Source organism: Symphodus melops, assembly GCF_947650265.1.
Source record: "Symphodus melops genome assembly, chromosome: 15".
Classification (NCBI taxonomy): domain Eukaryota; kingdom Metazoa; phylum Chordata; class Actinopteri; order Labriformes; family Labridae; genus Symphodus; species Symphodus melops.
This window is the reverse complement of record NC_136705.1, coordinates 6150500-6163386: the sequence shown is the minus strand read 5'-3', so window position 1 is coordinate 6163386 and position 12887 is coordinate 6150500. Positions and strand designations below refer to the sequence as shown.

General features: G+C 39.8%; 1 protein-coding gene across 1 annotated transcript; it reads left to right on the top strand.

The window, feature by feature from the left end:
* Nucleotides 1-935: 935 nt before the first annotated feature.
* Nucleotides 936-3415, top strand: LOC306836121 (protein phosphatase 1 regulatory subunit 3C-B-like). Its single transcript, XM_079363064.1, has 2 exons — nucleotides 936-1111; nucleotides 1364-3415. The coding sequence occupies exons 1-2, from the start codon at nucleotides 1098-1100 to the stop codon at nucleotides 2385-2387; spliced, it is 1038 nt and encodes a 345-aa protein (XP_079219190.1). The 5' UTR covers nucleotides 936-1097; the 3' UTR covers nucleotides 2388-3415.
* Nucleotides 3416-12887: the final 9472 nt, after the last annotated feature.

The following is a 12887-nucleotide window of genomic DNA, read 5'->3' as shown; positions in this document are numbered from 1 at the left end:
ATCAATGTCCGCATTTTCAAAACAGCAACAACTGTGACCAAGAGAAGCAACCAGACATTTTTTTTTTTTTTTTTACATGTAATTCTAAGTGAAGCTTTTCCATATTTTGGCATGATTATGTGCACCTACACACTTAAAACTTATGTGTCTTATGTGTCCGTATGTAAGCACTCCTTTGAAAAGTGCTTTCTCATTTGAATGATATATTATCCTCGTCCCATCCTTTTTACATACAAAAGGATGTGACTTCACAGTTAATAGCATCGTTGATTTATCAACACCCTAAAGTGTTAGAGGGGAGACTACTTATCACAATCACATTGTTAAAACGTCATCACAGCTTAATCAAATTGGATTAACCAATGTGTTGCAAACGCATGTTTTGGTGAATATTTAAATGTTTTGAGTGGATTAAACTTCACCCCCCCCCAAAAAAAACCCCCACTGATATTAATCATTTGTTAGAGTATATTAGTTTGACAACAAAAAGTTGAATAATTCCAATTGTCCATACAGAGTCTTCACTGTGATTGCCTCCAGAATATCTTTATAAAACATTTTCATGTCCAGACGTTTCATGTCCTTAGAGTATGACTTTTTTACTTTCTCTAAAGTCCCCTCTGATTACTTTACAGGAATGCTAGTCATGATAGGGAAGAGTAATTAAAGCAACAGCCTGCCGAGACTCATGTGGAAATCACCTCTCACACCAGTAGGGGTCCATCATGTTTCTCAAATAGCAGCTGAATCAACAGGCTGAGGCATCCCAGCCATGAGGCTCAAGCAGACGACACTCCCCTTTCAGCTGGCCAGCAGCCAGTTCCTGTTCGTGCTGATTGGTTGGCATAGAATTCCACTACATTCTTATTGGCTGCAAGAGAAACCAGATGACAGCATGATATGCAAATTGTCTCTTTGAGGCAGTTGAAATCCCAGAGTGCTGAGCAACCCTGGCACTAAAAGAGAAGGAGAGAGGGAGAACAGAAGAGGGAGAACAGGGGGAGTGACGAGAGCATGCACTTTTAGAAGAAGCTGCTTGATTCTGCAAGTCAGAGGGACTTTTTTTCAACATTTTTCTTCTTGAAACCATTTCTTTAATGAGTGCCACAAGGTAAGAAGAAAGTTGTATGTTTTTGTAAAAGTGATGTATGGAATGTCAAAATGAAGAGGTTGAACGTTTGTAAGTTTATTTGTGAAGTTTGACTTGGATTTGGAACACAGTTGAGCAATTATCAAATTAGAACTTTTTGAAAGTCAGAAAAAAAGGTTGCTTTTGAAAAACTTTATTAAATGGACTTTGTTCTGAGCCCCTTTCTCACTCTTCACTCAACTACCTTCTTCTCTTTCCCTCTCTCTATCACAGTGTGCTCAGGTCTTTCAGTCCATCAGCAATGCCTGGTCCGGTCATGCCCATAGATGTGGCTATGAGGTTCTACATTAGCCACTCTCCACCGCCTCTGCGGGGTTTCCTGAGCTCCTATGAAGATCTGCAAAAGGCCAAGAACCGGGTCAATCAGCCGACCAGCTGCAGCCACAAGCAGCAACTCTACAAACCCTTACGGCCCTGCCTGCAGAAAGCCGTAAATGATAGCAGCTGTGGGGGATGGAATAACAACAACAAGGCCGGCAAAAAGAAAGTGGTGTTTGCAGACATGAAGGGAATGTCACTCACAGCCATCCATGTCTTCTCAAAGTTTGACGACGAGCCATATCAGAATAAGCGTTGTGGGGGAATTGCAGAGGACCTGCAGTTTGACATGGCAGACCTGGAAGCAGCGACAATGGATCTAAAGATCAGCTCAGTGCGTAACCTGGTGCTTGACTTCAAACAGCCCTCAGCAGACTACCTGGATTTCCGGAACCGCCTGATTAAGAATTCAGTCTGCTTGGAGAACTGCTCACTTCAGGAGCGCTCGTTGACCGGCACCATAAAAGTCAGAAACATTGGATTTGAGAAGTCTGTGCAGCTGCGCGCCACCTTTGATTCGTGGGCCAGCTTCACCGACATTGAGTGTACCTTCATGAACAACGTCTACAGCTGCCAGGACACTGATACCTTTGCATTTGTCCTGGAGCTGCCCACTCACAACCCAACACACAATCGGATTGAGTTCTGCATCTGCTTCAAAGTGCAGGATCAGACCTTCTGGGACAACAATGACGGCAAGAACTATGTTCTCAAGCGTGTTGGCTGGAATGGAGAGGAGCTGAACATTGCGAACCCCCAGCACTCTGCTGAGCAGAAGAAACCATTAGAGCACAAAAATGGGGGTGTAAAGGTTCTGGAAATGGAGTTTGATCAGTTTGGCAGCCCACGCATGTCCAGTGGACTCTTCCCTGGCTGGCAGAGCTGGGGCCAGATCGATAACACTGTGCCCTATTGGTGAAAAATAGAAGGATATTTGCTGAAATGGTACAGAAGTAAGATAGCAGAAAATGACAGGCCACAGCACAGATCGAGCTGTGGGTTTCAGCTTAGACTGGCCTCCATCCAGAAACCAGGCTAAAGCAAACAACCTCTGCTTTTTTGGCAGGGGTCGTCCACAAACCAGAAATAAAACCAGCTGTAATGTGTTCAACTGACCTGCTTTTTGGCTGTAACAAGGTTCTTTGGCCTGAGAGACTTGATGATCTGTGGTTTGGGGACAAAGAATGCATGGGGGACATTTTTTCACGTTATATATATTCCTCTTTTGTAAAGTATCAGAGTGCCTTATCAGAGTGCCTGCCCACTGAAACACAAACTAATTGTAAATTATGCACTGATTGAGATGTCCCTCTCAATGTAATGTCTGTAAACTGAAGAAGTGGAGATGGAGCTGATTAAGTCCTTCATATTGAAGGGAAAATACAAGGAGTGCAAGGGGACAAAATGCTTCTCTACTAAAAGAAATGTAGCTGATATATTTCAAATAAAAATGCACACTAAACTTTTGCACCTTCAAAGCAGAAATTAATTTAACACAATTCAAAATGGCCTTTTTTAATTTGAGTTATGCAGCCCTTTCTTTCCCTCCGTGTAAATTGCACATGTTTATCAGATGAAATGCGTTTGGCTGATGTAATTTTTGAGGTTTTGAGTGTTTTGAGGAACTGAGCTGCTATCAACACAAGTGTCAAAAGAGAGACTCTGCATGTGATTGGTTGTCTTGTACAGGGAAGAAGTTTGGAAATGTTGGTGGTTATGGTATGTCAAAAAAAAGGAATGATGAAAAGACTGAGTGTTTTGTATTTGCTTGTGCAATTGTGTGATGGGTGTACAGTATGTGTGGCTGGAATTGAGATTTTCTCACTGTGAAGAAAGGTCTGTGCCCAAGGACTTCCGTTTTAACTTGAAGGTGTGTTCTGCTGACATGCACAGTGTCAGTCCTGTATTTCCTTTTCTGAAATAAATGCCTATATTTGTGCAAAAATATTCATGACTCCTGACCAATTTCTTACAATACACATCTCATTTTCAAATATGAAACATTAAAATCAGGTTTTCTTGTACAAAATATTTTTGAAATGAAGAATTCATCAATGAAATAAAAAGCTACTGTTTGTTTGAATGCAGGTTCTCTATCATACTCAGACCGTCTCTCTCTCTACTCAGCAGCACAAAATGTGAGGGAGTCTCTTCACTCGGAGAACCGTGGTTACAACGTGGTTAATTTTGTTTATCGAATTACAATCCATCATCTTTACTTCTTTTTGGGATTGAACGGGGTAACCTTTATAAAAGCTTTCATTTTGTACTTGTCCATGTCAGGAATAGAATATAAATCAAATTACTGAATGAAAAATTAACAAACACTTTTCAAAACACAAAATAAGAACCAGCTTCAATTTTGAAACATACCAGAGTTATTTACACTTTATCACTTTGTTTAAATGTTTGATTACATAAGCGATGTTTGTAAACATGGGAGCAAAAAAAGTTGTATGTTTACAAACATTGGAGTTACGTAAATCACGTTAAGCAAATTAGAGGCCAGGCATTTCCTTGCCTCAACAAGAGGGCGGGCTTACACTCTATTTCGTCCTGCTCGTGGAAATATAATACAAGAAAATTTAAAATATTCGACAGGAAAAACTGAGACAGATGTATGATTGCTAATGACAGCGTCATATATTGAGTGTGTCAGAATAATGTTTCCTGAAGATGGATTTGAGTTGATTTCAACAACAAAAGGGGAAAAATTACAACTACATGTTTTCCATTATTCAAATGTTCTTTTACGTTCTGAAAAAGTAAGCAGAGTTTGATTTATTTATTTATTTTCTGAATTTCAAAATAAAACTACAACCTTTCCCTGACGTTACCAACGTAACTCTGGTGCGTAACATATTAACAACCATCCCTTACCTTAAAAAAGTGCTTTAGTTACCTAAACGTTGTCACTTACAAGTGTGGACACAAACTCTGGACCAAAAACCAGCTTGCATCAAACCAAACATGCCCAGTCCAAGTCAGTGGTGCAACAGGTTACATTTACAATGTAAGGCCAACAATGAGTCTGGTGTAACAAAAACCTTAAGTGCACAACATCTGATCTGCAGTCTGTTTGGGAGCTATAAAGCCTCTGTGACACAATGTTACAATTTGGCAGAGAAGATATGTTTAAGTTATCATAATTTAATAGAAGCATGAAGCAGAAAGTGAGATAAAAGGCAAATGTACATCACTGGGGTGTACACAGGTTATCCACAGTGGGTCTGGCCACCATATGCCCATCAAGTTTCCATTTTTATAAAATGGCCAGGGTTTGGCAGGCCACTTGTAAAACATAATGCACTATACTTGTTACTCTACATCAATTTAGACTTCTTTACGCTAAAGGGACGCCCAGGAGAAATGTAACAAGCTTAGCTACAGCTAAAGTAACTCACTATGTTAAAGCTATTGAGACATTTATGTTTGGTCAGATTTATTCAAACTGAAATTAAAAGCCTTTTCTACATGCATATCAAGGAAATAACTTTGGCCAGCTACTGAAAACTAACATCACTGCTCTACGACGATATAATTAGACGAGTGTTTTCATTGACTAAGATCATTTGAGTTAAGAGCTTTGATTGCAATGTTTTTATGAAAGCCCAAACTTTGAATCTTAATAAGAATCTCTGTGCGCTCACTGAAATGATGGACTATTAAAATATGCTGACTGCACTGCTAATAGTGAACTTAAGAAAGGTTGGTTATGTTAGTTTGTTTCTCGTGCTCGCCTGTCAGCACCATAACCAGCAGATAGGCCCTGAGCATTAATAGACTGTGATGTCACCATCGTATAGAAGTAAACAATACGAAACAGATACACATGCATGTATCAGTGTGAAGCATCAATACTCATCCATAGAAAACTTACCGTAAATTCCGTACTATTGAGCGCACCTGGATATAAGCCGCACCGGCTAAAAATAAGTAAATACCGTAAATTCCGGACTATAAGCCGCTACTTTTTTCTCACACTTCGAGCACTGCGGCTTCTACTCCGGTGCGGCTAATGCATGGATTTTTTATGGGGGACAATGAGCTTCTGCCGCAAAAACATTTGACTTCGTCACGTCGGATCTTAATATCAGTCATTTTGCGCTTCATGCACGCACCCTCATGATGGAAAACACACGGAGAAATATACTCAACAAAAATATAAACGCAACACTTTTGTTTTTGCTCCCATTTGTCATGAGATGGACTCAAAGATCTAAAATTCATTCCAGATACACAATATTACCATTTCTCTCAAACATTGTTCATAAATCTGTCTAAATGTGTGATAGTGAGCACTTTTGCTTTGCTGAGACAATCCATCCCACCTCACAGGTGTGCCACATCAAGATGCTCATCAGACACCATGATTAGTGCATAGGTGTACCTTAGACTGTCCACAATAAAAGGCCACCCTGAAATGTGCAGTTTTTGCTTTATTGAGGGTCTGGGGACTCAGAACCAGTCAGTATCTGGTGTGACCACCATTTGCCTCATGCAGTGCAACACATCTTCTTCGCATAGAGTTTATCAGATTGTCAATTGTGGCCTGTGGAATGTTGGTCCACTCCTCTTCAATGGCTGTGCGAAGTTGCTGGATATTAGTGGGAACTGGTACGCGCTGTCGTATACGCCGGTCAAGCACATCCCAAACATGCTCAATGGGTGACATGTCCGGTGAGTATGCTGGCCATGCAAGAACTGGGACATTTTCAGCTTCCAAGAATTGTGTACAGATCCTTGCAACATGGGGCCGTGCATTATCTTGCTGAAACATGAGGTGATGTTCATGGATGTATGGCACAACAATGGGCCTCAGGATCTCATCACGGTATCTCTGTGCATTCAAAATGCCATCAATAAAATGCACCTGTGTTCTTCGTCCATAACAGATGCCTGCCCATACCATAACCCCACCACCACCATGGGCCACTCGATCCACAACATTGACATCAGCAAAGCGCTCACCCACACGACGCCACACACGCTGTCTGCCATCTGCCCTGAACAATGTAAACCGAGATTCATCCGTGAAGAGAACACCTCTCCAACGTGCCAGACGCCATCGAATGTGAGCATTTGCCCACTCAAGTCTGTTACGGCGACGATCTGGAGTCAGGTTAAGACCCCGATGAGGACGACGAGCATGCAGTTGAGCTTCCCTGAGACGGTTTCTGACAGTTTGTGCAGAAATTCTTTGGTTATGCAAACCAATTGTTTCAGCAGCTGTCTGAGTAGCTGGTCTCAGACGATCTTGGAGGTGAACCTGCTGGATGTGGAGGTCCTGGGCTGGTGTGGTTACACGTGGTCTGCGGTTGTGAGGCCGGTTGGATGTACTGCCATATTCTCTGAAACGCCTTTGGAGACGGCTTATGGTGGAGAAATGAACATTCAATGCCCGAGCAACAGATCTGGTTGACATTCCTGCTGTCAGCATGCCAATTGCACGCTCCCTCAATGCTTGCGCCATCTGTGGCATTTTGCTGTGAGACAAAACTGCACATTTCAGAGTGGCCTTTTATTGTGGGCAGTATAAGGTACACCTGTGCACTAATCATGGTGTCTGATGAGCATCTTGATGTGGCACACCTGTGAGGTGGGATGGATTATCTCAGCAAAGCAAAAGTGCTCACTATCACACATTTAGACAGATTTGTGAACAATGTTTGAGAGAAATGGTAATATTGTGTATCTGGAATGAATTTTAGATCTTTGAGTCCATCTCATGACAAATGGGAGCAAAAACAAAAGTGTTGCGTTTATATTTTTGTTGAGTGTACATATGATGCAGCTTTCAAGTTAAAGGCGATCGACCTGGCTGTCAAAGAAGCTAACAGAGCTGCTGCACGTTAAGATGACACTGACAGCGACAACAGAGACTGAGGAAGTGAGTAATGAAGTCATTCTGAGGCAGTGAATGGATGGACTTTTTCTTGTGAAATATATTACGGTCATCTTTTTCATCAGCCGTGTTACAGACACCGTCGGCTAGGCTTCGTATTGTAACGGTTCATGTTGTAAAGTCAGTAGTTGATAATGTGTTCATAATTCCGATTATGTGGAGAGTCAGTGAATGCACCAGCGAGAACGTGTTGAGTGGCTGTATGAGAGAACGCTGGGGGAGAGAGTTGGATTGTTACGGCAAGTTATGGTTTTGCTCTCTGCTGTAAACGGCGTGGTCACGGCCGACAGTGATCGGGTTATTAAAAGTTATTATTTGAACGCTCTCGTCGTCCTTTAACGTCCGTACGGACGCTACAGTATTTGCGGATGTTACCGGTAGCCTACGTCTGTGTAAATAGCTCTTGTTATAGCGTGGACACCTGCGGCTTATAATCAAGTGCGGCTTATATATGTACAAATACATTTATTTACTTATTTTTAGCCGGTGCGGCTAATATCCAGGTGCGCTCAATAGTACGGAATTTACGGTAAATGTATTTGTACATATATAAGCCGCACTTGATTATAAGCCGCAGGTGTCCACGCTATAACAAGAGCTATTTACACAGACGTAGGCTACCGGTAACATCCGCAAATACTGTAGCGTCCGTACGGACGTTAAAGGACGACGAGAGCGTTCAAATAATAACTTTTAATAACCCGATCACTGTCAGCCGTGACCACGCCGTTTACAGCAGAGAGCAACACATAACTTGCCGTAACAATCCAACTCTCTCCCCCAGCGTTCTCTCATACAGCCACTCAACACGTTCTCGCTGGTGCATTCACTGACTCTCCACATAATCGGAATTATGAACACATTATCAACTACTGACTTTACAACATGAACCGTTACAACACGAAGCCTAGCCGACGGTGTCTGTAACACGGCTGATGAAAAAGATGACCGTAATATATTTCACAAGAAAAAGTCCATCCATTCACTGCCTCAGAATGACTTCATTACTCACTTCCTCAGTCTCTGTTGTCGCTGTCAGTGTCATCTTAACGTGCAGCAGCTCTGTTAGCTTCTTTGACAGCCAGGTCGATCGCCTTTAACTTGAAAGCTGCATCATATGTATTTCTCCGTGTGTTTTCCATCATGAGGGTGCGTGCATGAAGCGCAAAATGACTGATATTAAGATCCGACGTGACGAAGTCAAATGTTTTTGCGGCACAAGCTCATTGTCCCCCATAAAAAATCCATGCATTAGCCGCACCGGAGTAGAAGCCGCAGTGCTCGAAGTGTGAGAAAAAAGTAGCGGCTTATAGTCCGGAATTTACGGTACTTTGAACCGTAAAAGAATGCTCCACTGCGTGTAAACTTTGTTCTGTTAAAATGTAGCTTGTTTAGATGCTACTACACTACTACTACAATAAAATGTTATTTATTGTTAGCTTTATGGTAGCTAACTTCAAGACATACTGGTCTAAGTAGTCAAACTAGTATCTATTGCAGTGCCATTATTGCCCAATACTGGAACCACTTTAGGAAAATTAAGGCAACATAAAAAAATACTTTTTACACTGGACTAAAACCATCAATTTACCCACTGTCATCATCTAAAAAATAATCTAAATAAGTTCTGAAGTGTAAAGCTGTAAACATGTCCTTACTGAATTGATGGTATTAATGTTGGGGCATTGTGCCTGTTTTTTGGGGGGTTTTTTTTTTCATAAAATGTATCATAGTAATTAGATACCTGTAAAAATGTTATCCTTATTATTTATCTACAAAGACTACACCAAAAGCCTCATCATGTTGAGATGTTGCCTTTACTTAAGATACATGTACACAGGGGCTGAAAAATCCCAGTTTAAACACGTGAACTCATTTATCTTGCCAGTGTTCAGGTTAAAGATTAATCCAGCCTTGTAACCGTCTGACCTGTCAACATAGGTCAGTCTATATTGATCTGGCACAACAACAAACGACACATTTAGTCCAGCAAATTGTTTAAAGATCTATTTTAAATAGCTGACCTTAAAATCTAATGTATTCTGCACAACCAGTGCACTATATACATCCCCGCCCTGGTTTTACAGACTGATAACAAATGAACCTCGAACTGCACGTTACCACTCTCCACATTAAAACACACACAGTGATAGAACAGTTATCAAAAGTATTTACTGAATTAACATTATGGAATTAGGGTCAACACAATAAATACATTAAAACTCAAGTGCCTGCAGGCCTTTGCTTTTACTTCCTCAGACTCATTGTCTCTGTTGCTGTCCATAATGGATTCATATTTAGCAGGAAGAATGCTCAGTCCTTTTCTGTTGCATGCACAAAGGAAAGGCCTCAGGCTGAACCAGGAAGATCTGCTGAAGCCTGAAAATTCCTGCTTTATCACAGTTTTAACCCTTTGACTATAGGCTTTCAGGCTTTACAGGCTGGTTTTATCGGGGTATTTCCTATATATACAGATAATCTAAGGTTAAAGCACACAAGAGTATCATAACATTAGAATTTCATAGGTTCCAGCAGCATTATTTTAGCAGATAAACATGTCATGGTAGGATCTCATCTACACAGTTGTATTATATGTGCAGGTATTTGGAGTTCAGTGCTTTAACATGTGATGTGATATGTTTTGAGCTTCATCTTTAGTTACCCTCATCTGACATCCCCATCATCAAAAAAATAAAATAAAAATAGAATGCAAATACATAGAAGGGAAAGCTAAAACATCGAAACCTTGCACAAAACATTTTGTGTGAAGTATACTGTATATGCATTTGCCTTTGATTTTCTAATACTTTGTTGGGCAGTCTCTCCAGATTCCAGTATGATCTTTGGAGGCAAATCTGACCTGAAAGATCACAGATGTGCTCCTCCAGTTCTCACTATGAGGTTTAATGTGGAAAATGGAAAGGTTGATACCATATCAGCTTCAAAAGACATGTTCATCCAAACTCCCTCTGTCCGCAGGCTCTAGCTCATGTCCACCTGCCGACTGACCGATCCACATTCCTGTATTACCTGTAATATCCTGGTGGATCATTTTAAACAGCGTATTTCTCTCTTTTCCTCCATGTTTCTGTTTTTCTATCCCTTTGCATGTGCATGAAGGTATGTGTTGCAACAGGAATATTCACTGCCTTTCTGTTTATTACATTGTCTACTCTCATATCCTTTTGGCCACTTTGTTTTCCTGTAATTTATCCTCCTTTGCCATTGTTGAGTTCAGTCAGAAAATGTGTTTGAAAAGAAAGAAGGAAATGCCAAGCGCTTTCACCAAAAAGGTGTCCAAACATGGATTATTAACTTGAAATGTCCCCTTCAAAAATTTTTAAATGTGTGGTATCAACTAAAACTACCAATCAGTTGAGTTATCAGTAACAAAAGGTGTTCCACTGGGTTCAACTTTAGGCCCAGTTTCTTTCACCATTTATATCAACAGCATTCTCTCCCTTTTCGGCAAAACTGTCAGTTCTATGTATATGCAGATGACACATTGCTGTATGTTGTTGTTTAAACCCTACATCTAGCATCTCAAGACTTGTGTCATGGCCCTTAATGACCTTAGCCTTAGCGCTGACATAACAAAGCTCCTGATTTTTCAAGAGCCAGAGTTATTTATCTCAAAAATATATATAACCAGAAATTTCAACACATGTATGAATAACTCATATCTGCATGACGTATAGATAATTCTGTTTTGAAGAGTCAGACAGAGATTGACTATTTCTGCAGATATAATATTTACCATGCTTTTAAGTATTTCTGATTCTAATACTGAATTACATAGGGCTTCTATACTGCTCTATTGTCCAGATAAATTGCCAGTCTCAGAACCAATAGACAGTTATTGATTAATTGGAGGGACTACCCAACAAGAGGTTGTCATGCAGGTGATGTTAACGTGTCATTTTGAAGAGTAAAACTAACAAGCGGTTAACGCTGCCACTCCAAAGTATTCAATGCTGCTCTGTAGCCCTCAAGCCTCAATGTCAGTCACTTGACCAAAAGCCATGAATTTATTGATGCCTAGAATAGAAATGTCGTTCTGTGCAGTTGAGAACACTGGAAGGAAATTCCACCTTAAAAACCTAATATAGAGACCAGCTCATTCATAAACATTATGAAGTTCAGTTCAAGGTAACATGTTTGATCAGTGCAATCTTGTAACCTCTCGTGACTCTAATCCTGTCTTGCCTGAAGCATCAGTGATATAAACCAAGTAGGAGATATGTTTACTTTATTTATCATGTTTGTTTCCACACCACAAATGTGCAGCTGGATTCACGTGTAGAGCAGAGTCAAACAATGGTCAAACATTAATGGAGGCTCGGCATCATCCAGAGAATGACTGGGAGGAAATGATGCAATCAGGATGCAAAGACAGAAACCTCCCGTGCAATGATAGTAAGGTCAGAAAAACAAAGCCTTGTAAGGAGGATTTCTCCGAAAACTCACGAGGACAACTAATTTATCGATGAAAATTTGTGTTGTTTCATTAAAAACTATTCATGAAAGTTAGAAAGTTAAGATACATGTGGAGGACCAAAATATGTTCACAACATAAAACTTACATCATAAAACAATATAATACAAAAGAAAGATGGACAATACTTGGTAACACTTTTTTTTAAGGTAAAAATATTCCCTATCAAATACTAGCTTATTAGCATGTTAATTAGAAGTATACTTTGCTTATTATTATTAAGCACTTATTAGTACCTTATTCATCATGACTATAGGATATATACAGCAAGAGTTTATCCATAATATCTTAAACTGCTAATTGATGATATGATCCGAAGTTGTTAACATGAATTATGATCTCTATCTTTTTTACTTACCTTTGCTTTATAAGGGCCATACCATGAGACAATTTTTTTTTTTGTCGTAATGTTGAAGTGAGTATTTCAACATATCACGATTGTATGTTCATATTTTTTTAGTATTCCCTTTACAATACCACATTTAAAAGTAAAAAGTTTAGTAGAATGTATTTTATGAAATATTTTGGGATTTAAGTTCAATGTTAAAGGTAAAAATAACAATACATGTCAGTGAAATCCAGATTTTTGGTTGGCTTAAGTTTTATTTTAGACGGTGTCTGTTTATATGACTGTATTGTCAGCATATAAACATATCTTGGCTAGCCTATACTTGTTTTCATGAAAGTAACTATAAAAACAATACCCCCAGTAACTATGGGATATGTGTAAATATTTTCCTTACAAATTAAACAATTTACGCATATAATAAGTCATTTTTCTTGCAAGTTGTACACGCTATTGTGTGTTTGCGTTTGTGTGGATCCCTAATAACAGTGGAGGAAAGAATTTGTAGCATCATATACGAAGCAATAACATGGATTTTTACTTTTAAGTGTTGGTCATTGTCTGACTTACAGTTTTTTCAGCCTTATGATTGACAACCCAGACTGACTAGCGTTATTAATGTACACATTTGTAGTCTGTATAGTGTTGCCTTTACCTATAGTGTAAGGTCCTT